This window comes from Dendrobium catenatum, unplaced genomic scaffold (assembly GCF_001605985.2).
Source record: "Dendrobium catenatum unplaced genomic scaffold, ASM160598v2 fragScaff_scaffold_389, whole genome shotgun sequence".
Classification (NCBI taxonomy): domain Eukaryota; kingdom Viridiplantae; phylum Streptophyta; class Magnoliopsida; order Asparagales; family Orchidaceae; genus Dendrobium; species Dendrobium catenatum.
In genome coordinates, this window is record NW_021318851.1 from 317,123 (window position 1) to 343,663 (window position 26,541).

The following is a 26,541-nucleotide window of genomic DNA, read 5'->3' on the forward strand; positions in this document are numbered from 1 at the left end:
TATTTTTTAAAAAAATATGTACATCTAAAAATATTATCAGATCAAACAACTAATCTCTACTACTAATACAAACATCATCAAAGCAACAGCGTATTAATCCAAAGAAGCCCTATTAGACCCAGAAAGCAAGAGAAAACCACCGAAAAGTCAGTCCAAACACCAAAGTTTTCAAAATGCTTTCAATTACATTGCTGGGCACCTAGAAAAGAAAACACCTGACCTCTACTGCTTTCTACTTCAGTTAAGTTTCTTCAGCGAGAAAAATCTTCCTCGGAGACTTTCCAGCGACCAGGAGATCCATCACTTTCCTCGCCACCTTTTCTGACTTTGTCAGTAATATATCGATGTTTATGTGAACGGTGGCTTCTATGTTTATCATATTTTCTTCTTTTGCTGTAATGATATCTAACCCCATCAGAATCTTTCTCTGAATCAGGATCCTCGGAAATACATTCCTCATTGAACTGATCCTTAGATCTAAAGGAATCCCAGTCTGAATTCTCCAAATGCCGATCCTTCACCTGATTTTTTTTTTGTTTCTTGTGGGATTTGGGCTCAGAATTCTCCTTCTCATCTGAATATAACAACTTGATCTTTCTCCTACTTGATGAGGATCTGTTTTCACTCTCATCTCTTCTATCATGTTCTGGCGTTTTTGAAACATATCTTCTATGCTTCTTGATCGATCCTTCAATTGCTTCCTTGGAAGTACATTCACCAGCATCATCACAGTGAGAAAAGAAGCTTTTTGAATGAAAACGCTCTTCTGATCTATGGTTCTCTGAAAGCAGCTCATTCTTATTTTCTGAAACAAGGCGTCCTCTCCTTTTAATGGATCGATCTCTTTTAGTTGAATATCTGGTTTGCTGAAGCTTCTTTGAATTCAATTCTTCTCCATCAGAACTGCTATTGTTTAAATCCATCTCTTTATAATGAAACCTTTCCGATTGATGCCTGCAACATTCAAATCACAAGTTGACCTTAAATTACCAAGTTTATATTTTGTAAAAGATGGTGGGGGTGGGGTGTTGCAAATTGTCTTTATTAGGTTTATTAGCCGCTATCAGCCATAATATGCAAGCGAAATTCAATTGAAACCGCATTTTGTGTACTGCAGAGAGAATTTAGCAAAAAAGATCTAAGCGGTTCCATTCACTTCAAGATGAGATTAACGGAAACATTGCATTCGAATGTACATGTACTTACTTTTAGAGCACTAAAATGAAGAGAAAATTTAGTAAATATATGCACTATATTGATGATAATCATTAATAACAATTGATCCAGTTTTAAAAGGCAAAAACAACAGTAGTTTTTGAATCTAAAGCTCAGTCTCACAAGTTATAATGTATCAGTGTTTTTTCCTAACTATTCAGAGTTAAGCTTTAAGAATTTCTCAACGGCATTCATTCCAGTTCAATGCTCCAGTGTGACACTACTACATGAGGTGATAACACTAATTTGCTTGTTCTTTCGCAGAACTCTTAGCCTTTCTATGTTTGGTTTCCCATCTTTGTATTAATTCTATCCACGTACCTTATCAATGCATTTTTTAACATTCCATTATACATGATCATACTTTAAGGCTTTGTTTGGGGCGGCTTTCTTGCTGCTTCTTAAAATAGTTTTTTAGTACAAAAATTTTAATTTTTAAACTAAAAAGTTATTTTAAGAAGCAGTAAAAAAGTCGTCCCAAACAAGGCCTAAGTTTGAAAAGTTATCTCCTAATTTCTATTTTCATTCTTTCATATAATACTGCCAGACTTGTCACAGCTTAGTACCACTTAACATTACAAAATACTTGAACCTAAATGTATGACTTGACATTCCAACATATTGACTAACAATTTCACATTGATTGACTAAAATTACAAACACGTAATAGATTTTGGTTAAACAAATCATAAAGCTTTTACATTCAATATTTTTAATTAAGCAAACATTTTAAGGGAATTAAAAAAAATGTACTTAGAAGGAACGTCACATGCTAATAGATTTATTTGGAGTTTGATATAGAGCGTGCTTCGCAAAATCTATTACTAATAAGTAAAACTCTAGTCAAATGGCTCATAACATTTATCTTGATTCGTTAATCCATAAAAGAAAAACTAATTTCGAGCAAACCTGTAGTTTTTGGGTTTCCTCATCCTTTCTTGTTCTCTATGCCTCTTATAATCCTCTGAATCCAATTCCTTGCCATAGCCCGACTCCACTGAAGTACCGAATAAGAAAATCATCCTCTTGATCCAGTATGTAGGAGGAGGGTTATCCCAATCAGCCCACTCATAATCTCCACCAGGATTGCGGAAGCAATGTATGAAATTGCAGGCACTTCCATGTGAGCAGGTCTGCAATCACTAATCAGTAAGATTAATGAAGGTAAAAATTGTAACATCTGATTTATGTTAACTGGAGAAAGGCAAGAAGAGCACAACACATGCAAGCATTAAATGTGTGCCCCTAGGCTCAAATAATCAAATGTAATGCAATATAGGCAATAGTGTGAACCCCATGCACCCCTTTACACAACAGATGCACAAAATTCTGAAAGTGTTTGCAGTAGCAAAAAGGTATGAAGTTAGCTTAGTAAGTGCATTAGACTTTGTTAGCAAATCTTCAACTATCTAATGCATGAAATCCTTGATCTAAAGTGGCAAACATTAAGGCTTCGTTTGGGACGACTTTCTTACTACTTCTTAAAACAGCTATTTGGTTTAAAAAAATTAATTTTTGTACTAAAAAGCTACTTTAAGAAGCAGTAACAAAGTCGTCCCAACGCGCCTAAGATAGAAGCATGGACAGGAAAAATAAGGAATGTGAAATAGAAGGTAGAAGATGGTCACACATACCTTTAGCCTTGTTTTCATGTATTCGCCACAAATGGCAACCTTCCATCTTGTCACACCAACAAATTCACAAATGATCTAATAAAAAATAAAGAAGGAAATAATCAACTCCCCAAGTGAAAATGGAAAAAGCACATCTAGAAAGAGAGAGCAATATAATCGTAAAACTGCCATATGATAAATGCAGAAATGGCAAGAACAAAATTGAATAGACAAGATTACAGGTAAAAGTGCAAAGGGCATAGAGAAATAAGATACAAACCGTGAAAGCTACACATTACATGAAGTACCTGTTTTCCACCATAATAACGAGCATTCATGGTATTGAAGGCAAGAATTGCAGACTCAAGGGATTTATAGTGCACGTATAAATTTCCTCGTAGATGATAGGAACTGTTCTTGCAAACCTAAAAAAGAAGTGAAAATATATATATTCTCATATGAGAAATGGTTCTGAAAACACCATAAACTTAACATTAACCAAACAAAAAAAAGTTGACCAACATTTATAGGATATAAGGTTTTATTTTATCTTCTTCATCCTCTGTTTTTCATTCCTTATTAAAAAAACTATGATGGAGTATCTATCCCTCAATATTCATATCTTAAAAAGACAACCATTCACCCGTAACTTGACGTCAAACAAAGCATGAATAAGCAGAAACCAATCAATTAATTTGAATAACTATCCATTGCGATGATATCTTTACTAAACAAGGACAAATCTACCTGTGAACAAGTACAGGTTTTAACCATAGTATTTTTTAAAAACACTGACACGTGTCAAAATAATAGGGAGCAACTGCAGGAAATGATGCATCAATATAAATAAGCAGGAACTCCTTGATGCAGATAGAAGTGCACTGATATCAAAAGTTGATGGAGAAAGAAGAGCTATTATACAAATTGATAGAATGTTCTAAACTGTAGTCACGTGAAGCGATATCTAGTTAACATTGACAGGGATGTTCTTAACACCAAATTTGTAGAGAATTGGATAACGAATAAGTAAAATTTTAAAGCACTCAGATGCGATAAGAATTGAGAGATGAGCTTCAAAACATCATGGAGATTGGGAGAGATTAGGTATTACAATTTCAGAATTAGGACAGAAAAAATATAGAAATTTGAGAGAGGGGAATAGAGAACAGGAGAGGGAATAATTCCAATGTAATACATATTCAAGCGCATTCTCTAATAAGTCCAAGAGAACCTTTTATAGAGAAAATAAGCCACACTTATTATGAATAAGTCCAAATTAAAAGAGAAAATATATAAAACCAAATTAGTAGACAATTTTTAAGAAAAAACATCAAGTAAAACTACTAAAATTGCAAAATAACTCTAACTAAAATCCTAAAGAGGCTTCATGACCTTCATCAATCCCCCCATGTTTGGGAGAACTCTCCTCCTAAGAGTTTAAGGAGTTGGCCAAGATGGTGCAGGTGGAACTAGCTCGTGGACACCCTTTGTTGTCATACCATTGAAGAAAAGCACAAACAGAAGCACATGCATTTGAAAATGTGCCCATGCAACGGAATATCTCTGAGCAGTAATGTAGGGCAATATATCCTTTAAAACTTCTATGGTGATGGAGGCAACAAGATCTCTAATCATCTTGTCAGGAGGGGCAATTTCATCATCTTAATGTGAGGCATGTTCTATGGTGATTTAGGTGCAGTGATACTCACTGGAAGATCTCATGGGAAACAGACACAAGCTTTTGGGGGCAGTAAGCTCAACCTCATTGGCAGCATGTTCAAGGTCATCTTCTTCCTCGAATGATCATGCAGATCCAAGATCATTCTCACAAACATTTTCAACAAGTGCTGCTAGCATTATGAAGGATCCAATGGATGCATTGATTCTTTAACCCATAGTTGAGCAAGAACTTTCTAACTTGCTTGTTCATCTTGAGCAGTCCAATATGATGGTTATTGCGGCCCATATTGACTGGAGGAAGCAAAAGAGGAAGTGAAATATTGATGGTTATTAGGCTCATCATATTGATAATTATTCTAGAATTGTTTGGGATAAGTAGAACAGGATGATTTTCACATACACCATTGTCATAAGAAAAGACATGATCTTTTCACATACACCATTGTCATAAGAAAAGACATGATCTTTATAATGATTTAAATACTTGGATTTATGACATTGATATTGGGGATCAATATATGAAGTAATTACACTTTAGGTTTGAGAATGTTAGGGACTTGAACAACGGACATAATCACATTCTAGAAGCAAGGTTTAAAAAGGTGACATCAAGAATTGAGGCGTAGGCCATGAAATAAGAAGTAAAAAAACTCATGAAATTATAAAAAATTCATAAAAAATTACAAAAATGAAATAAACCATCAACATATTTATTTATTCGATCATCATTAAGATATAAATCACAAATGTCAATATTAAATATTATTATAACACTAGTTCAAAACAAGATTCAAAGTAAAATCAATATCCACAGTGGCCTTATTCTTAATTTCATATGCTTCAGAAGAGTCCAAATATGTAATATTTCTATCATCCTCTGAGTCAGAGTGTATCTCAATGCCGCATTTAAAATCTTCTTCAATTACACTACTCTCCATATAAGCTAAATATTCAAAATATAACAACAAATTAATAACACAACAAGTAATTCCTTATCTATCTTTTGATTTTTTTGAAGCATCAATCCCACTTTGCCTTTTTTTCTATTTTAAATGATTGTGAAGTAGAAGTTGCTCCCAATTCAATTGTCCTTTCAATGTCACCATTAATATATTTATTCTCCTCATCATTAAAGGTCATTCCTTCATTTTCAACTTCAAACCTTCAACTATTTTATAGTGTTATCCATTCATCATTAGATATTTTACCATTAATGCCCAAATGATTCATTTTATCATAGCCAGTCTTTAACTATGTAATTTGATGTATTTATCTTTTAATTTTTTATTAAATATAATATAAATTAAATTATTAATATCTATTAAAGTAGAAAGTTTAAACATAAATTTTTAAATTATAATTGTAAATAAATTTAAATTTACCAGAAAAATGTAACTTGCAGAATGCCTGAGCTACTCTAGATCTAAACGTTTCATCTTCAAATGAAAATCTTTAAGATGATCGTTTGCTCTTTTATATAATCAACCTCAAGAACAAGTCTATCTACGCATGTATGTTTGCTCACTATTTTTACTTTCAATATAATAAATCTATATTGTGGCAGCTATGCTAACTTCTCAAGCATAAAATCAAGACAATAAGCAGCACATAAAGTCTAATAAGGATGCCTAGTTTTCTCCATTAATCGCCTCTTTACAGCCTTATAAATATTTGTATTATCTAAATCAACTTGAATAATTAAGCTCTCCTTATTCCTCAAAATGAATCGAATATGAACCAAGCGCAGACAAAACATAAATATCTATCATTTTAAACGAATCAAGCTTGAACACAAATAGAAAACCTCAAATCGAACTTAACCAAACTTGAACAAGCTGATAATAAATAAGCTCAAACATGAACAAGCACCCGCTCTATTTGGCTTGATTCGTTTGCAACTCTGGGGCCATCTGACATTATTGTAACTCTTACCTCAACCCACATCTTCTTTGCTTCATCAACCATCCATACAATTATTTTGACATTCTCATCTAACAAGCAAGTCTACATCTCATATATGCTGCTAGTAAGATCAAGAACTTAACCAAAATTCCAAAAAGAAGCATGCTGATACATGAAATACTCCTAACCACATTGAATGGAAAGTCATTCTTATAAAAACACATTTTAATATTTAAACATACCCTATGTATGAGCTCGTTGTAGAAGATATAGAAGAAATTTCTTAAGAGTTAATATTTTCATTTTCATCTACATTCACAACAAATCTATCTATTAGCGCCCAAATGATTCATTTTATCATAGCCAATCTTTGACAGTGTAATTTGATGTATTTATCTTTTAATTTTTTATTAAATATAATATAAATTAAATGATTAATATCTAATAAAGTAGAAAGTTTAAACACAAATTTTAAAATTATAATTGTAAATAAATTTAAATTTACCAGAAAAAATTACCTTGTTGAATGTCTGAGCTACTCTAGATCTAAACATTTCATATTCAAATGAAAATCCTTAAGATGATCGTTTGCTTTTATATAATCAACCTCAAGAACAAGTCTCTCTATGCATGCATGTTTGCTCATTATTTTTACTTTCAATATAATAAATCTATATTGTGGCAGCTATGCTAACTTCTCAAGCATAAAATCAAGGCAATAAGCAGCACATAAAGTCTAATAAAGATGTCTAGTTTTCTCCATTAATCGCCTCTCTGCAGCCTTATAAATATTTGCATTATCTAAAACAACTTGAATAATTAAGTTCTCATTGTTCCTCAAAATGAATCGAATATGAACCAAGCGCAGACAAAACATAAATATATATCATTTTAAATGAACCGAGCTTGAACACAAATAGAAAACCTCAAATCGAGTTTAACCAAACTTGAACAAGCTGATAATAAATGAGCTCAAACATGAACAAGCACCCGCTCAACTTAGCTTGATTCGTTTGCAACTCTGGGGCCATCTGACTGACATTAGTGTAACTCTTATCTCAACCCACATCTTCTTTGCTTCATCAACCATCCTTACAGTTATTTTGACATTCTCATCTAACAACCAAGTCTACAGCTCATATATGCTGCTAGTAAGATCAAGACCTTAACCAAAGAAGCATGTTGATACATGAAATGCTCCTAACCACATTGAATGGAAAGTCATTCTTATAAAAACACATTTTAATATTTAAACATACCCTATGTATGAGTTCGTTGTAGAAGATATAGAAGAAATTGCTTAAGAGTTAATATTTTCATTTTCATCTACATTCACAACAAATCTATCTATTAGCGACCCCCCCTCGAGTTCCTTCATCAGAAGAAAAGATGGCTTTCACTATGGAAATCATCTCATTGGGAACTAAAATAAGAGATTCTCAATCATCTTCTCCATATTTCTTTAAGCTATTTCTTTAGCGATGGCAACCTTATTTAAATATTCAACACATTAATTTTTCACTTCATCAAACACTTTATCACATGCTCCAACATGTACATGTGTGCAAGTCAAGTGATCCAAGTCTTTTTACACCCCCAATAATCAGCCTGTCACAAAAATCAAACATCTCAAGGATGGTCCTTCTTTGCATCTTCACCTAGAACTTCAACTTGAACATCATATTTTCAAACTGAATCTTTCATCTTACACTGCCACCAATTCTAACAAGCCAAAAAAATCAACAATAAATCCATTCAATGAAAATAATAATGAACTTATTAGTAAATTACTTGAATAATGAACCTACTGAATAGAACTTTAAACCTTAAAAATAAATTGGATTTGAGTTGCAGCTTTGAAAAGATCAAGCCTAAGATTTTATATACAAATATCAATGATAAGTTTATCAACTGCATCAACATTGCTCAATCAAATCATGTCATATGTTGATAAAAAAATTAACTATATAAGCATTAGCTCCATTACAAGTAAAAGAGTTTTATGAGATAAAATTTCATAAAAATAAATTGGACATCATAATTTAAATGAGACTAAACCCTATAAATCTCAAATTTAAGACTTAATAGAGAAAACTCAAAGATAAATTTATCAAATGCATCACTAAACTCATAATTCATTAGAAATCAAACAAATAAGCCTTTTCTTTGCTACGAAAGACAGGGGTATATCACATTTGAGTAAAACAAAATGGATTATTCATTGGAAATCAATCTGATATGCAAGGCCAAATCCATCAAAGTTTCCATAATAATCTCAGAGTTCAATGTCTAATAAGTTAAGCAAAAAAAAGTAAAACCATGGCTAGTTCATTGACCTAGGAAGTGAAGAAGACGTACATGTCCAGCCTCGTGATCTTGATCACAATCCCGATCCCGCTCAAAGCCACATTGCGTTACCACACAAGGAAGATGTATGCATGCATATGATAAAAAAGGATGAAGACAAAGGAAGAAGACGAAGCTTGCTCTCAGCATCCCAGCCTAATCCTAGTTAAGCTCTAGTGCATTGGAATGAATATATATATATATATATATATATCCTAATCTGAATGTGGCATTGCCTCAAAACACCTTGAGGCATATGCCTCGTTTGAAAAAACGTAAGCCTCACTAGAGCAATGAAGCTTAAACCTCAATGCTCTCCTTGTGTACCTCAAATTCGAGATGTGCAGCGAGGCATGTGCCTCATTTATGCTTTTTAAATCATGGCTACAAGTGAATATAAATCTTGACTAGGATAAGGATTTTGATGGTAAGATCTTCAAGATGTGTGATCATAATAGCATGCATGATCCATTTTATTGATATGGATCATAATGATAAAATGCTTAGAGATGGCTGATAGGGTTTAGAATAGTGTGTGTATGAAAATAGATGCAAAAAAATTAAGGAATTATAATAAAAATTTCAATTGCATGAGTAATATCAAAAGATCCATTTTCTAATGGAGAATCATTTGGCTATGATTAGGATCACTAAGCTTTGATACTAATTAATAGAGATATAAGTGCTTTTATATCAAAGTAGATAAAGAAAGAGGTGCTCTACTACCAATTAGTGTAGGATAAGTGTCCTAAAGGGTTGTGAAGAGAAATGGAGTCAATATTGTCCGAATGTGTCAAAGTTTTAAATACCCAATTTATAGAGAATTGAATAAGGAAATGGAACTAAAAATCACCCATTTGAATTAAGGCTGGAGGACGGGCGATGGTTAAAAGAGATTGAGATTAAGGTATCCGGAATTAGGAGACAGTATATGAAAAAGGGAATCATTCCAATGCAATTTGAATTCAAGTAGATCATCATCACAAGTTCAGGACATCCTTTTATAAGGAAAATAAGCCATCTTATTTCAAATAAGTCTAAATTTTTAGGAAAACTGCATAAACACCAAATTAATAGATAATTCTTAGGATAAACATTAAAAGAATATACAAAATAACTCCAATTTGAATTCTAAAATGGCTTAATGTCCTGTTTCACTTCTGATAAAAGGAGAGACATGTATTCAGGTGCAAGGTTCATAATTGCAAAAAACTTCACAGAAATATTGCATAATACTGAACAGCCTAAAAAATTTTCACCGAGGAAGGAAAAAGTTGTTAAAATATGAAATTATTCATAACAATGAATAGTTATGAGAAGCCATAAGCAGCCTCAATAAAATTGGAAATTGCAAGTATTTGTTGGTGGGCGTACTGGATCAGTGAACTCATATCTGTAGCTTAAACAAGGAAAAGATGTTCTTCTTTCGTATAAAGTGCATTAAAAGAATTCAACCTTCAAGGGAGTGAAACTGTAAAATTTGTCTTTCAGTATCAGTTTAAGATTGTATATATGTATGTATATGGGATAACATCTACAATATCATAAATACCAATGAATTCAAATCAGTCATAAGAACTGGTTGAAAAGCCAAAAAGAAAACAGGGAAGGCCGTTAAGAACAGCATGAGCTCGTAAAAAAGGGTAAATGTGGAAATTATATGCTATCAGGGAGATAATTAGAATCATCAACAATTCATTTATAGGTGGAAGGTCAAGAAAAAAATGATGGCAGAAGCCAAAGATTTAAAAAAAAAACATTTAGTAAAAGATTGAAGATTGAAACCCTAAAATGGACTACTGCATTACTGATATGGTCGAGACGGTAACCGATAAATTTTATAAGCTCCAGGATCAAATCTATCAACAGCATTGTGTTTACAACCATAAATTGAGAGGAATAAAAAATCATTACAAAAATAAGAGATTTGATTCAGCCAAAGTATGCCACGAATATCTCCTAACCCCCAACCACCAATAAAGAAGCATTAGCATCCCAATCGGTTCAAAGGCAATCCTATTATCCACATTATAAAATAAAATCTTACAGCAAGTTCTCATTATCAGCTGCTCTAATTGATATAAAAAGATGGGGACAAATTAATATTCCAAAAATTACATATAGAAAGAACTTTGAAAGTAAAAAAATAACCTTAAAATTAACAATTTCACCAAACTTCAAGAATTCTGTATGCACATCCTCATAAAATTCTTCATAAGAATGATCAACCTCTTCATCTGTATACTGAAACAGAAAGTATGCATTAAATTTTGATTAGCCAGAGCATACTAGTGATTTCAATCATGACTCAAATAGAAAAAACATATCATGGTGATGCAAGATGTAATATATGTATGTATTTAATAGTTAGTTGCTAATAAAACGCAAACTTTTCATCTGCAGTCTGAACCACATGTCAATTTTATCAATCAAGCCATAAAACTTTTCTCCGTTAAGGTAAGTGTATAGTTTCAATACTAAATATGTTGCTTTTTGACCAATTTCCAGCAATGTTCGTTCAATCAAAACAAGACACATTATAATTTCTTCATATTAATTTGGTCTTTTATGTCCAAGTTGCAAGCCCATTCTTCTACATGTAGAACTAATCTCAATCTGTTTTTTATTTCCCTGACACCCATATTCATGGTCAAGTGAACACCTAAACACCATTAATAGTTTTAGGTTTTATTTTGCTTGGTTTAAGGAAAAAACAATTTTTAGAACAGAAAAGTTTTAAGTTAGAACAATGAATAAATGCTAAGAAGATAAAGAGGGTTGGTAGAAAAAAAAATTTAAATATATGATGCAATTTTCGTAGGTAAGGTTTTGATAATTATCAACCAATAGTATCAGAAGAAACGACAACAATGTGTCTCTTACACCTATTATACAAATGAAAATATAACTTCTAAAATTAAAGATAGGTGTGTAATGGAAAAATGCATCCATCAAAAGCACGATGCAATTAGAGATTATCACATCAAAGGGTTGATTTTATAAAATTGCAATTTTCCAAGTTATGTTGTATGATATGAGTGCTAGGCAACAAAAAAGTTATTGATAGAAAAGTTGTGCATGACATAAATGAAAATTGCTAAGATGGATGATGGAAAAACTAGAAAAAATAAATGGAGAAATGATTTTGTTAGAATAATGATGGGATTAGCAGATACCAAAGAAAACATAATATAAAATAGACTAAAGTGATTTGAGCATGTCCAATTAAGAGTAGAAGATGCATGAAAGGTGGACAAAATTAATGTCAAGGGAGAAAAAAAAAAGAGTAGGTTGAAAGTAATATTGATAAATATTTTGAAAAAATATTCTCTCAAAATAAGTTTAGTATCGCATGCAAAATTCAATAAAGAAGAATGTGGAATAAGATTCATAAAGTTGAACCCAGTATTTGGGATAAGCTAATGATCATGTTAAGGATGGTGAATTATGATTATAGATAATCATATATAGACATATCCACCATTTAAATTATCCAATTATCTTGCTGGCATTTGTACTTATTTCTAACAAAAGGACTCCAAGTTTGCAATCTGCAGTGATAATCTTGAAGGTTTGGGGAAGGCCAATTACATCAATTCTGACTATTTCCAATTACCTTATCACCTGCATCTTCAATACTCATTTTTAACACAAGTCATCTTACTTCAAAATAAACTGTAATAGTTTAAAATAGCAACTGAATTCAAGGTATTGAAAGCACATAACCTGTAAAATATTATACTTTGCTTTAAATGAAATCTTTAAATGTTATTTTAACCATTAATAGACAAATGATGATTTCACCTTTCAAATCTCATTTCATGTGTCGCTATCGATATCCATGAAAAAGTGACATCCCAAGTAGCTAAGCAGCAAGGAATGATGACAAACATACTGGATGTTAAGAAAAAACTACAAGGAAACTAGTAGTGACATAAATTACTGAAAAGGAAAACGCCACAGATAAGACAATTCTTTAATTAGGACCAGCATTATGTATGACTTACAACAAAAAATATAATAAACAAAAATAATTGACTTAGAAAACAAAATGCATCAAAGTGATCCAGCATAGGATACAGAAGCAATATTAGTCTCCATCCTCAGCCAAGGTTGTAACTTTAAGCCACCATTTGAGTATATCTTGACATGCATTTCTGATGCTATTTTAGTTAAAGAATAGCTACAACAAAAGTAACAACTGAACCAGGAAGCAAAAGAGAATAATCTAGTAATAGAATAGCACATACAAAAAAGCAAAAGAGAGTGAACTAAAAGAATCTAAAAACTTTTCTAACAAAACACACGAAGAGGCTGCAATTAAAAACACAATATTTGGCAATATTTTAGAGATTTCCTGAGGCATAGAATGTAGAAACTTCAGGTAATTATTATTGCATGCAATTAATTAATCATAATCAAATGATGGCAATATTACCTACTAAATCACCAACGGTGGGAGCAAAAGATGAGCAACAAAAAAATACTTGAGCAATATCAATACATACAGATTAATGATAATACCAGCCAAAACCATATGATCTTCTTGTTCAGCTTAAGATGCAAGTTAATCTATCAGTTTTAAAATAGGCAGTCTACTTTTAGTACTGCCTAACCTAAGTCACATATGTGACTGTTTTTTATGCTTGTTCCCAAGCACAATGAAAATAAAATGATTTTCGACAAAATAATAAGGAAATTATGTCATATAAATGAAATTAATACATGGACTTGGGCAAAATTCATCTTTTTCAGATAAATGAGAGAATTGAAGAGACCAACTATCAGGATACTCAAAAGCCACAAGAAGCATGAGCTGACAAACCTCAAGCCCCTCATCTTGTTCACAAGTAAGACCAGGACCATTATACATGTTTTTTATGAGCAATGTGGAGGACTTCTCAGGATAAAAATGAACTCTACTGCAACGAGATCCAAAACGGCAGGCTCCAGTCTTCAAGTGGAAAGGGCAATGAGCCTTATCCTATAAATGTCCAAAAAATGTACACAAAAGAATGTCATATGAGAGAAGAACTACACCGAGCAAATTAGGAATACAAAAATTATGACAAAAAGTCACTTGGACTTATAAACCTACTTGTTCAGTACCAAAATTTGGAATCTTCTGTGCAACGCTATCAATGATTTCTTGTGCAGTAATTGTTTCACCCTGTACATATGATGCAAAAGTAGCAGATTGAGGAGGAAGAGTATTTGATGTGGGTCTGTCATCATCCTGCAATGGTTCTACCCAATTATTCAACAGTTCATTCACACCCAGAAAAAGAAAATACAACAAAACCTCTCTAGAGCTAAGCGTGCAGAAATTAAGAACAAAGTTTTGAACCTCTTTATCTGGAATTTGTTCCACAATTTTCTTTGCAACCTTAACCCTTCTTTTCTTAACAATAATCTCATTTCCTTGCCAAATGATCTCCGCCGGCCCTTCATCAACATACTCATGCTCAACATCACCTTCTGCCCCATAGTCATGTTCATTCTGTTGGTAATAACATTAAGCATGCATATCAATCGTTAGGGGTCTTTAAAACTGCTCAAGAGAATGTGATAACTGTAACAAGAACAATATTGCATTTGTTCGCATATTCATTACTTTCACAATCGGAAATCTGATTGAATAAAATAACTAAATTTCTAACTCTCTGAGATCAATTTAACAACAAAGAATGTAACATTACTTTCTCCATGTTTCAAACTGCTAGAAAATAAAGATTTTATCTTAAGCGCAAGTAAGGGCTTTGGTCACCTTCATGATTGTAATAATTATCGCGAGGAAAAAAAAAGGAATAATAATAGCGAGAAAATTCAAGATAAGAAACGAATAAGGGATGTAGAAACTAATTAAATGAAAATATGTCAAAATCAAATTCAAATCAAAGTCGTCCAAAATATGTAAAACGAACTAGGGATTATTAAAAAAAGTATAAGCAGCACAACCTTCCTCTCTTCCTCCTGAAGGAGTTTTTTCCGTCGCTCATCCTCTTCCTCACGAGACTTCCTTGCGGCGGCAGCCTCAAGCCATACCCTTTCCCGCTCCTCATACTCCCTCCTCTCCTTCTCAGCATTATCTGCCTCCTCCTGCTCCCGTAATCTGAGCAATAACTGCTCCTCCGGATCGTTTAAGAGGAATTCCGCCATCTCCCTCTCCCTAATCGCAGCTATCCTCCGAGCCTGCTTCCTTTTTAGCTTCTTCAGAACCTTACGCTTCTCCTTCCTAGACTGCTTCCCGCCGCAGACAGCGAAAGCCTCCTCTTGCGACATTTCTCCGTTAACAGGATTTGCCATCTGGAGAGGATAGATCGCGAGGGCTCAGCTAGGGGCTGTTTGGTATGCGGATTTAGGCGGAATTAAGGCCGGATTTGGGCGAAATCCAGCCAAACGGCCTAAAATGCAAATCCAAATCTCACGGCAAACGAAATCACTCATTCTCCCTCTCACGTGCGAACCCGCCTAAATTCAACGTCAGTATGCACTTCTTATCGAAAACATTTCTTTAGGCAGATTTTCTTCTCCGTCTCGCTAATTAGATTCTTCTGAAAATTTCTTCATTTAGCTTTCTATCAATCCTTATGTATTCTTCAAGATCATTCCCCCATCCCCTCCTATGACTTAATTCATCTCTTCCATTAATGTCTAAGTACATTTTCTATTTATTTTATGCACTTAAATTGTGCATTACAAAATGATAATTAGAAAATATCTTCCTCACCTTACTTTTTCTTATTCCTTTATTTAGTTTTTCGTAAGCCAATTCCACAATAAATTAAGAATAATAATTATGTGTAATTCTTTTTTTTTTCTTTTATTTGCCTTAGTTTACATTTAATACTCTCTCAGTTTTATTGTTTCATTTCATTTGTATATTTCCATATTTTTGTTATAAGCTATATTAAGTTGCAGTATTGAATCCTAACTTTGGTTTTTTTTAGATTACATTTAATAATCTTCTGTTTAAAAAAATTAAAAAAATAATAATAATAATCTTCTGTTTTATACATTTTTTTATTTTTTTCATGCTGGTACGTAATTTTATTCAATTACATTTATTTTCTTAGGTTAGAGTTGCATGTATTTATTTATGCTTAGCAATTATATATTTCTATTATTTTCACTTTAGCCATTGCTTTTTTAGCACTTTCCCTCTGATGAATTTTTAAATACGAGTTAACTTGGATGATTAATCGTAATTTCATAGTATGAATATTTTTAAAAGTTAAAATTATTCTAAAATGGTTTAAGAAAATCTCTAAACTTATTATTATTCTGATCATTATTTCATTTATTTAATGTTTATTTAGGATAGCTTCAATTTTTTATAAAGTTGACTATGAAGTTGCTATAGAGAAAACAAATTAGTTATTCTAGTTGTGAAAAAAAAAAACAAATTTTTATCGCAAAAATTTCTTAAAAATAATAAGATAGCACCAACCAAACAGAAGTGTGATCGTTGATTGAAAAGCAAACTAACAACAAAGCAATCCTAAGTAGATTCTTGGGTTTTGTTTGGGACGACTTTCTTATTGCTTCTTAAAACAGTTTTTTAGTACAAAAATTAAAATTTTATACTAAAAAACTGATTTAAGAAGCAATAAGAAAGCCGTCCCAAACGAAGCCTTAGTATACACACATTTGGAGGCATTCTCATGATTTGTTAAAATTCCTTCCTCTATAGACTAGAATTAGAACTATCCAAAATAATGTATCAAAAACATTACTTTTCTATTTTTGAGAGAAAAATTTTGACCATCCAAATGATAATTTAATAATAAGTTTATTTATAAACAATTAACTGTGACTTGGGGTTCACTATCTACTTGCATGTCATTGTAGCTACATTAGATAATATACCTTAAAGCTCATCTTTTTTCTCCATGGGTGCTTGTGCTACGAGCTGGCATAGTTTTTATGTATTGGCTTACAATCAACAATGTATCAAGAGACTCGCCAAAATGAACAACAAGACCCAATGAATGAAAGAATCCCTTTGCGAGGAGTTCGACCATCGGTAATATATCAAGAAAGAAAATTTGTTCTTAAAAAATCAGTTGTTGAAGCAAGAGGCCACCTTAAAGGGGCGAATTATTATGCCCAGTCACCGAATCGTCCGGACACCAATCCAGACGCACCATGTCACTCGGATACACTGGACTCTGGGTGTATCTGGGTGACATAGCGCGTCTGGATTGATGTCCGGACGAATCCGGACACCAGACGTAATAATTTTCCCCTTGAAGGGGATGCCAGTTGGCCATGAAAATGATCAAGAGCTCCCCAAAAGACTATGGAGTTCAACCTGAAGGAGGGTCTCAACTTGCATTTTTAATTGTAGTCGAGTCTAAGTTGTAACTTAGCTATTTATTGTGGATAGTTTAAAATGAAGTCACCTCATATGAACCTCACCTTTTGATAGGCTCGAGTCTTTGCAAGTGTAAACATGTAGTCTCATGACCTACACAACTCATTGTAGATCTTGTTCTATTATATAGCTATTTAATTTAATAAAAGAAGAGAAAAAAAAAATTGTGGATCTTATTCTAAAGAGAGCGTAGCCTTCGAGGGCTAGGTTTTTCTTTCATAGCCTGACTCATTGTTGCCATTGATGGATCTAATTTTTTGTCAAACATAAATCTTTGCACAAGTAACAATCTAAATTTGTCGGTTGGAAGGAACTAATTGCTCTCTACTTAAGTAAAAAATGAAACAAAAAGAGTTCAAAATAAAAAAAAAAACTAAAAAAAAAATAGTGAAAATAAAAATATTAGAACAAATATAAAAGTAAAAAACTAAAAAATAATAAATTTCAACATTAAAACACAAAAAAATAAAAAAGATTAAAAAAATAAAAAAAGAAATGACCGGTCATGAACTCATTGGTGTTTTTTTTTTCCTCCATTATATTTTTTTGGTTTATTCTTAATATGTCATCAAAAAATTATCTTGATCGGGCATGAATCTCGAGGCAAAAATCATGTTGGAAACTTCAAAAATTAAATTTGTGATCACCTGAACTCCGATTTCAGCAAACTTACAGTCGAACTGATTTTCTCGAAAATACAAATCTAACGACACCTAATTCAACTCGATCCGAGCCCAAATGGGTCCAAATGAAGGACCTGAAGAGCTATTGAAAAGTTTGAACCATAATTCAGTCAAACGGTTTCCAAACATGACATGCTTATATTCAAATCAAGGAGCTCGAGGAGACGAATCCAACAAGCCCAAGGTTGCCGAATTCTGATATCATTAAGACCTTCAAATGTCTGACAAACAGTTCACGGTCAAGGGATTCAATATCGATCATCCATCTAAAACACTCCACATTTTCAATTGATCCTCCCCCAATTTACGGGTCATGCCACTCTCAGAAACTATAAATAGCCCATCATTTCTCTTAAGAGGGGAAACAAGCAAGAAGAAGAAGGAAGGAAGAAGAGAAAAATAGGAGGGAAGAAACTCCTCCTCGACCACCACCGGAATTCCGCCCGACTTCCAAAGTGACGCCAAAATTCCGTCCGACCTTCAAGTGACGCTGGAGTTTCACACGAACTCCAAGTGACGTCAGATTTCTATCCAACCATCAAGTGATGCTGAAGTTCAACCCGAACTCCAAGCGACGTCAGAACTTCACCCAACCTCAAAGTGACGTCGGAATTCCACCCGACCTCCAAGTGACGCCGGAATTCTATCCGATCTCCAAATAACTTTGGAGTTTTGCCCGAATATCATCTAACAACGGAGTTCTCCTCAGTCGTCAACTGACGTCGGACTTCTACCCGACGCCGGACCTCCGCTCGTCGCCAAGTTTCTACTCGACGCCGGACTTCTGCCTATTATCGAACTTTCACCGGACATCTATCTAATGTTGTATTTATGTCAATTGCTGAATTTCTACATGACGCCATCTTTCTGACCTTCGTCGTCAGACAACGGCACTTCCGACCTCCGTCGCCCGCCGACTACGGTCTCTCTAACTTACGTCGCCCACCTACTACAATCCTTTCGACCTCCATCGCCCGCCGACTATAGTTCTTCCGACCTACTCTGTCACCCGCCGACTATGATCCTTCTGACTTACGTCGCCTACCGACTACAGTTTTTCCGACCTTCGTTGCCTGCCGACAACGATCCTTCGGACTTACGACGCCCACCGACTACAGTCATTCCGACCTCCGTCACTCGCTGACTATGATCCTTCCGACTTACATTGCCCACCGACTACAATCCTTTAGATCAAACAAACACATCAGCACTAATTCTTTGTATTCTCATTATGTAATGTACTATATAAGATATACATCAAGTTAAGGCCTTCCCCCAATGCAGGGTCTCATTTTGTAATCAACTGCAATAGTAGTAGATTCATTCAAATTGGGCTAGGTCCCGTGATTTTCCCCCCTTTTTAAGGGTTTTCCACGTAAAAATATTGATGTTTCTAATGAATAATGCACCCTCTTTTTTTATATGTGTGCTGAATTTTCGTACAACGCTAAGAAATTAAACTTTATAATTTAAATAATAAGGTCTTTAAGTTATAAATGAAGGCAGAAAGTTTCATTAATGAAGGTATAAATTGATCATTTTTAAAATACTCTCATTCTTTTTTTCTCATTTCTTATGATTCTTTTTTATCTTTATATTACATTTAGGGAAAAAATTATTTAGAATATTATGATCAAATAATTATTTAATTGATATCAAAAATTAAATTAACTATGAGATGAATGCATTTAATTTTAATTTACTCTTCCCATCCTTCTCAAAATTTGATTAATATATCCTAGAACAAATTTTTTTCTTAATTTTCTTATTCATAAATGAATTATTTACTATTAAATTATCATATATATAATAATTTAATAATAATAATAACATATTAAATAATAAATGAATTATTGACTAGATGTCAATTCATCAAAAAGTTCAATAAAATCAACTTTTGCAACATATCTTGAAAAAAATTTTACCATAATGTGCTTTAAAATTATTAAATTTATTTTAAGATGAATAATTTATATTAAAAATTCATATTACACTTATCTCAAAATAAGCTTAATAATTATAAGATCCATCATAAATAAAAACTATATGAAAATATTCAATCCAAATATTTTCTCTTTAATAATGCTTTAATATATATATCCTAAAATATTTTATATTAGAATAAAACTTTTTATATGACCAATGTTCTTAATTTCACATTCGCCGGACCACCACAGAACCTCGCCGGACCACCGCCGGACCACCGCAGAAACCTCGCCGGACCACCGCCGGATCACCGCAGGAACCTCGCCGGACCACCGCAGAACCTCGCCAGACCACCACCTTAAGGCCTGACGTCCAGTCCCTACGTCCTACTGAAGACCCGACGTCCTGCCAAAGAACCGACGTCCTGTTCAAGGCCCGACACTCGGTCCCTACGTCCTGTTCAGGGCCCGACACTCAGTCCCTACGTCCTACTGAAGACCCGACGTCTTACTTAGGACCCGACATTCAGTCCCTACGTCCTCCCAAAGACCTGACGTCTTACTTAAGTAACTGATTGTAACCTGATCACCCTTGGAGGTGATTCAGTCCTTTGTAACCAACTCAAAGTCTAGTGGAATCATTTTCAACTAGGCTAGGCCTCGTGGTTTTTCCCTTTTTAAGGGTTTTCCACGTAAAAAATCTTGTATTCTCTGTGTGTGAGCTAGTTATACGTACAACTTGAAAATTTTTCTGAAATCATTAGTACTTTGTTTTTTTTTTTTTTCACAATCAATGAATATGATATATAAAATATATTAAATAAATTTTAAAACCTTTAATTTATAATAATAAAATTAATGTTGTATATGATATTTTAAGTTATATTAACATATTTTAAGAATTTTAAAATCTATAATCAGCGGGCCATGCTGATAATTTTTTTCCATTTTTAAATTGTTGGTAGAAGATGCCGAGATGGGGATGTCTTTCACGTAATTAGGGCATCTCTAACAGAAAATTTTATTTTTAACTTAAAAATACATTATCAATCACATCAAAGAGTAACTCATTTACAACTGAATTTATTTCTAACAAAAATAAAATAAAATTCTATGTATATTTTTCTAATTTATAAACAATTTAAATATTATATAATAAAATTTTATAATTTTGTTGATTTATTCATTTACAATTTTTTTAATAACTTAACCTAAGTATCGATATGATTATACAATTTTCTCCCAAAACACATTCGCCTTCTTCGTCGGATATTAAAAGGCTTCGCTTGGGACGACTTTTTTTACTGCTTCTTGAAGCAACTTTCTAGTACAAAAATTTAAATTTTTATACCAAAAAATTGCTTCAAGAAGCAATTAAAAATAGTCCCAAACGAAGCATACTACTTCGTTTGGGACGACTTTCATAAAGCAGCTTTCTAATATAAAAAATTTAATTTTGTATTAAAAAATTGTTTTAAGAAACAACTAAAAAGTCGTCCCAAACGAAGCCTAAAAGGCTTTGTTACGGCTTCTTAAGCAGCTTTTCTATGCTCAAGAATTTATGTACTAAAAAGTTATTTTAAGAAATAATAATAATGTCGTCCTATGCTAAATTTCTGACATAATTGTTGCATCTCTATTGTCGATGGTTCTCTCCGTAGAATGCTCCCTCGAGTAGGCGAATTCATCTTCTTCATCCGTTTCATGATTTTTCAAAAAAAAAAAAAAAGGATTTTTACATACATAACACCTACAACTATTCTATTTACATACTTAACACCTAAACTATATTATTTACTTATTTACCACATAAATATCATTCTCTTCATCTAAAATAACACTCTGTTACCTCCAGTTAAAACTCCCGTCTCTCTTCGCTCGAGCAGCTCTTATGGTGTCTTCCACTCCTACATTCTTTAGGTTTGCTTTTTCATTTTCTCCATTTCTTCATTGTTGAGACCTAATTGCTTCGGACAGAGTCGCTCGCTCCGAGCTTGTCAGCCTTAGACGAAGTTGTTGCTGTCAAATTGAAAGCGATCTCGCCGGTAAGGTACGAAATTTCTCTCCTTTGTCATGCTTCTTTAGCTAGATCCACTAAGAAAGTCGATTTTTTTGTCAGTTTCGTTGTTTTTGCTAGGTGTATAAATGTGTAGCTAAATCCTCTAATAGTTAATTCAAACTCCAGCTCATCCAAAATCAAGAACACTTGGAAGTATATTATGGCAGGAATGACCCTCCTAATGTTTGTAGTAATTTGTCCGTTGTTGTGCTTTTGTTGGCGCAGAAGCCATTCATCTGATCAGAGGCAAGTGATTTCGCATGCTGCTTCGTCTGCCCTTGAAGGAGGCAACGAACCACTTCCTTCAGTCGGTGTCAACTTGAACCGGAACCTGCGACAGAGCTCCGGCAACGAAGGCGATAGGTCAATCTCGACATCCCCCACCAACATCTCCCCGATAATAACTTCCCGTAACTTCTAGTCGCCTCTAACTGCGAACGATAATAAGGAGGACGAGGTAGGAGATGGTAAGCTTAGGAGATGATAAGAGGAGTTGGAAGTGGCCAGCGATGTTGGAAATTACCAATCGGGCGACGAGAAGGATTCGATGTGGAAAGGCGACGATGACTTAGAGGGTCTCGATCGACGTAGGGGTTTTCTGGAGAAGCTATAGGGTTGGGAAAAGAGAAAGAGAGAAAATGAGAAGGGACGATGCACTCAAACATCACAGGGTTGATACCTTCTACGCACATTGCATTTAAGAAGAAAAGAATTATGAAGCTTCAACTGCTCGACGATTTCCTTCCCGCGAACGAAATGGAAGGCGATGCTAGGCGGAATTTTTGACAGGGCGTAAACAGAGTGGTATAATTAAGAAAAAGAGAGATTTTAGGTGGTATATTAGTAAATACAATATTTTGAATGTTAAGTATGTATTTTTAATATTTTTTTTTATTTTTTTTAAGTATATATTTTTAATTGTTTCAAGTGTTATGTATGTAAAACTTTTGTGAACAGCACAAAGTCAATATTCACGTCGCGAAATTGCCATTGAAATTAACATTCGAGCGGATGGCGTTAGGTGAGACATGGCCTTTGTAGCTTAATGTAATAAATATAGAAATGTGAATCAAGATATAATTTAAGCTCAATGATCTGAACTTCTCATGGGATTTGATATCAGCTCATGACAGAGGACTCTCAACAAAAAAGATTTTGGGGAATCCAAAAGTCTCACCTTGCTCCAACCACCGCCTGCTGCGGCCCAACGGCAGGCGACGTGGTGGGCGATGTTAGCGCCCGCGCTGTCGCCGGCGAGAAAGCAGGAGGAAGTGTCAACCAGATAGCCGGCAACTGCGTCGATTCCACCAGAATCGACGAATCTGAGGACATCGATGCCGTCTTCGTAGGGGGCGGGGTAGCGGTGTTCAGGTGCAAGCCGATAGTTAACAGAGGCGACGACGGCTGGGATCTTACGGGCGATGCGGCGGCAAGCTAGGTCATAGGCGCGGGTGTCGGGGGAGAGATAGGCGAATCCGCCGCCGTGGAAGAAGACGATAAGGGGTAGACGTTGAGGACGACCGTCGACGGGGAGAAAGAGGCGGAACCAAAGTTTGCGTGAGGGGTCGACCGTGAGATCGATTGTACGGACGCCGCGAACAGTGGTAGGGTTGGGAGGGGCGCGGAGGTTGAGGAAGGAGATGAGGCGGCGGTTGATTGTTCCGTCGGAGCGGCAGATGGCGTCCGTTATGGCGGAGATGAGGGAGACGGAGAGCCGAACCTTTAATGGTAGTTTGGGTTTCCGGTACTTCGCGGTCGCCGCTGATCTCGACGCATCGGCCATTCTGGAATTCTTTGACGGGGAGAACTAAAAATGTGGGAATTTTGGTGGCCGATAAAACGGGAGAAACTATTATGTCCCCAACTTATAGACGGCCAAAATAAGAAAAATTTTTCATAATTGTATATAAAAATAATATACATTAGAAACTGCAGTTATGCAGATCTATATAATTATAAGATACAAAAATTAATATTAAAAGACCTTCATGGCCCCACTTAAGAGCGGTCCATAAGCTCTGACCAACCTACCGGCAGGTCCATCCACATCTACAATTTCTGTAGCCAGTGATTATGGGCCCCACTTAAGGGCGACAGTCGCTCGAGGGATTCAAATTTGGGATGGGGGGTTCACAACCGAGCACGCCCACCAACCGAGCTCAGCCAGAGTGGATAATTAGAATAATTAGATACATAATCTCATTTATAATAGCAATTACTCAAACTGTGAAGGACGAGTTGCTCACGTACTCCCAACAAACTGATGCATTCTCATATTTGTTAATATTTATTAATTTTATGGAAGGACATCAATAGTAACATCAAACAGAATACTTGATATTCAAATTAATTCGTCCACCAACCTCGCCTTTTTTAATTAAGGATGTACATTGTCACATTGAATTAGGGGTTTTAATATTTGACAAGATGCCTAAAAATTTTAAGTTCAGATTGACTCGGAATTGGGTCGGATTCGAATCAAAGATTTCAACCCGTTTGTAAAACCGGGTCGGGTTCGAGTTTACCCAGAAACCCGAAATCAACCCGGATTGACCCAAAAACATCCCGCTTCGTCAGCATCATCGCATCAATCGGATCAATCATAATTTGAATCTGTCGTCAACCATGTCAATCAAATCTCATCGTCGTCCACACTCTAATCGCGTCACTTGAATCGCTATCCGTTGAGGCCGGAAGCCGCGTGCCGTTGCCGTTGTCCCTCCCGTTGGCGTCTGGCCGCCATCCCGCCCGCTACCGTCTGGTCACCATCCAACCTATGACAGTCGCCGCCTCTCCCTCTCCCATTGTAGCCAACGTTGTCCCGCCTATGGTTGACCCGAACTCACAACAGATTTCTGTATAGTAGAGTTACGGGTCCGGTTGACCCAAACTCGAAGCATATTGGATTCGTGACCAAAAACTAACCTGCTTACAAAAATAGGTTGTGTTATAGTTGACCCGAATAATGCTGGATCAGTTTCATGTTAGATCTGAACCCGATCCATGACCCGATTTTCACAACCCTACGCTGAATTGAATAGGATGCTATAAATTCAAATTAATTAGTCCTCAAAATGAAAAAAAAAAAAATTAAGAGTAACAATTATTTCTTAGAATATCAGTGATTTAGCAACTAATATTATTCAACCTTCAAGGGTGTGAAACTGTAAATTTTTTCTTTCAGTATCAGTTTAAGATTGCACATATGAATGTATGTGGCATAACATCCACAATATTATAAATACCAATGAATTCAAATCAGTCATAGGAAATGGTTCAAAAGCCAAAAACGAAAATAGGGAAGGCCGTTAAGCACAGCATGAGCTCGTAAAAAAGGGTAAACATGGAAATTATATGCTGTTAAGGAGATAAAGAAACAATTAGTAATAGATTGAAGATTGAAACCCTAAAATGACCTAGTGCTTCACAGATATGGTCGAGACGCTAACCAATAAATTTTATAAGCTCCAGGATCGATCAAGTCTCTCAACAGCATTGTGTTTACTATTAGCATTTAATTCATCTGTTTGCATTATATTTACTTCTTTGCCATTGTAACTCTATATATACACTCTCTGTACAACTACCTGAAGATAGTTTTTCCTTTTCTCCTCTTCAAGCTGCTACGTCTTCCGCTTTCTCTCTTTCTTAGCCTTCTCCGTTCTTGCTGTTCATCTCACATTTACAACTATAAATTGAGAAGAATAAAAATCATTACAAAAATAACAGATCCAGGATCTAGATTCTCAGCCCCCTATTCAAATTTTTCCCTCCAAATAAAGAAAAATTACAAATTTCATAAACAGCCTAGAATTCAAATTTTTCCCTCCAAACAAGTATTACTCAAGGTGTGGGGCCCAGTGGAGTGGTCGGCCCCCCTCTCTCTCCTTGCTAGGGAGAGGCAGTGGTAAACCCAGACCGGTCCACTAGGGACCGATTCAGGAAAAGCAGCAGGCCTCCTGGCCGGCGTAACAATTTGATTCAGCCAAAGTATGCCACACATATCTCCCAACCCTCAACCACCAACAAAGTAGCATTAGCATCCCATTCGGTTCAAAGGCAATCCTATCATCCACATTATAAAATTAAATCTTATAGCAAGTTCTCATTATCAGCTATTATGATTGATATAAAAAGATGGAGACAAATTTCTATTCTAGAAAGAACTTTGAAAATAAAAAAATAACCTTAAATGAAAATATATCAAAATAAATTCAAATCAAAGTCGTCCAAAATATGTAAATGAACTAGCGATTATTAAAAAAAGTATAAACAACATAACCTTCCTCTCTTCCCCCTGAAGGAGTTTTTTCCGTCGCTCATCCTCTTCTTTACGAGACTTCCTTGCGGCAGCAGCCTTAAACCATAACCTTTCTCGCTCCTCAAACTCCCTCATCTCCTTCTCAGCATTATCTGCCTCCTCCTGCTCCCGTAATCTGAGCAATAACTACTCCTCCGAATCATTTAAGATGAATTATGCCATTTCTCTCTCCCTAATTGTCGCTACCCTCCGAGCCTGCTCCCTTTTTAGCATCTTCAAAACCTTACGCTTCTCCTTCCAAGACTACTTGCTGCCGCAGGCGACGAAAGCCTCGTCTTGCGACATTTCTCCGTTAACAGGATTTGCCATCTGGAGAGGATATATCACGAGGGCTCAGCTATGGCTCATGAAATAGTCCTTGGCTGGTTAACAACACAGACCGCAAAATCCCCGTCCATTGCTCGCGTGTTTTGATCGGTG

The 26,541-nt window shown here is 34.8% G+C and overlaps 2 protein-coding genes across 4 annotated transcripts; both read right to left on the minus strand.

Annotated features, from left to right (window-relative positions):
• Positions 1–26,504, minus strand: LOC110092358 (zinc finger CCCH domain-containing protein 5). Of its 3 annotated transcripts, none has more exons than XM_020816866.2 (10): positions 26,466–26,504; positions 14,715–15,097; positions 14,104–14,256; positions 13,855–13,992; positions 13,582–13,740; positions 10,908–11,000; positions 3,137–3,253; positions 2,850–2,924; positions 2,125–2,348; positions 1–954 (listed from the first exon to the last, which is right to left on the minus strand). In XM_020816866.2, the coding sequence occupies exons 2-10, from the start codon at positions 15,060–15,062 to the stop codon at positions 252–254; spliced, it is 2,010 nt and encodes a 669-aa protein (XP_020672525.1). In that variant the 5' UTR covers positions 15,063–15,097; positions 26,466–26,504; the 3' UTR covers positions 1–251. The 3 variants fall into 3 exon arrangements, with proteins under 3 accessions (XP_020672525.1, XP_020672524.1, XP_020672526.1); XM_020816865.2 differs by having other exon boundaries at positions 14,104–14,259; XM_020816867.2 differs by lacking the exon at positions 3,137–3,253 and having other exon boundaries at positions 14,104–14,259.
• LOC110092362 (probable carboxylesterase 18) lies at positions 22,878–23,674 on the minus strand. The gene has a single exon (XM_020816872.2). It carries the CDS (start codon positions 23,581–23,583, stop codon positions 22,888–22,890), a length of 696 nt encoding a protein of 231 aa, XP_020672531.1. The 5' UTR covers positions 23,584–23,674; the 3' UTR covers positions 22,878–22,887.
• Positions 26,505–26,541: the final 37 nt, after the last annotated feature.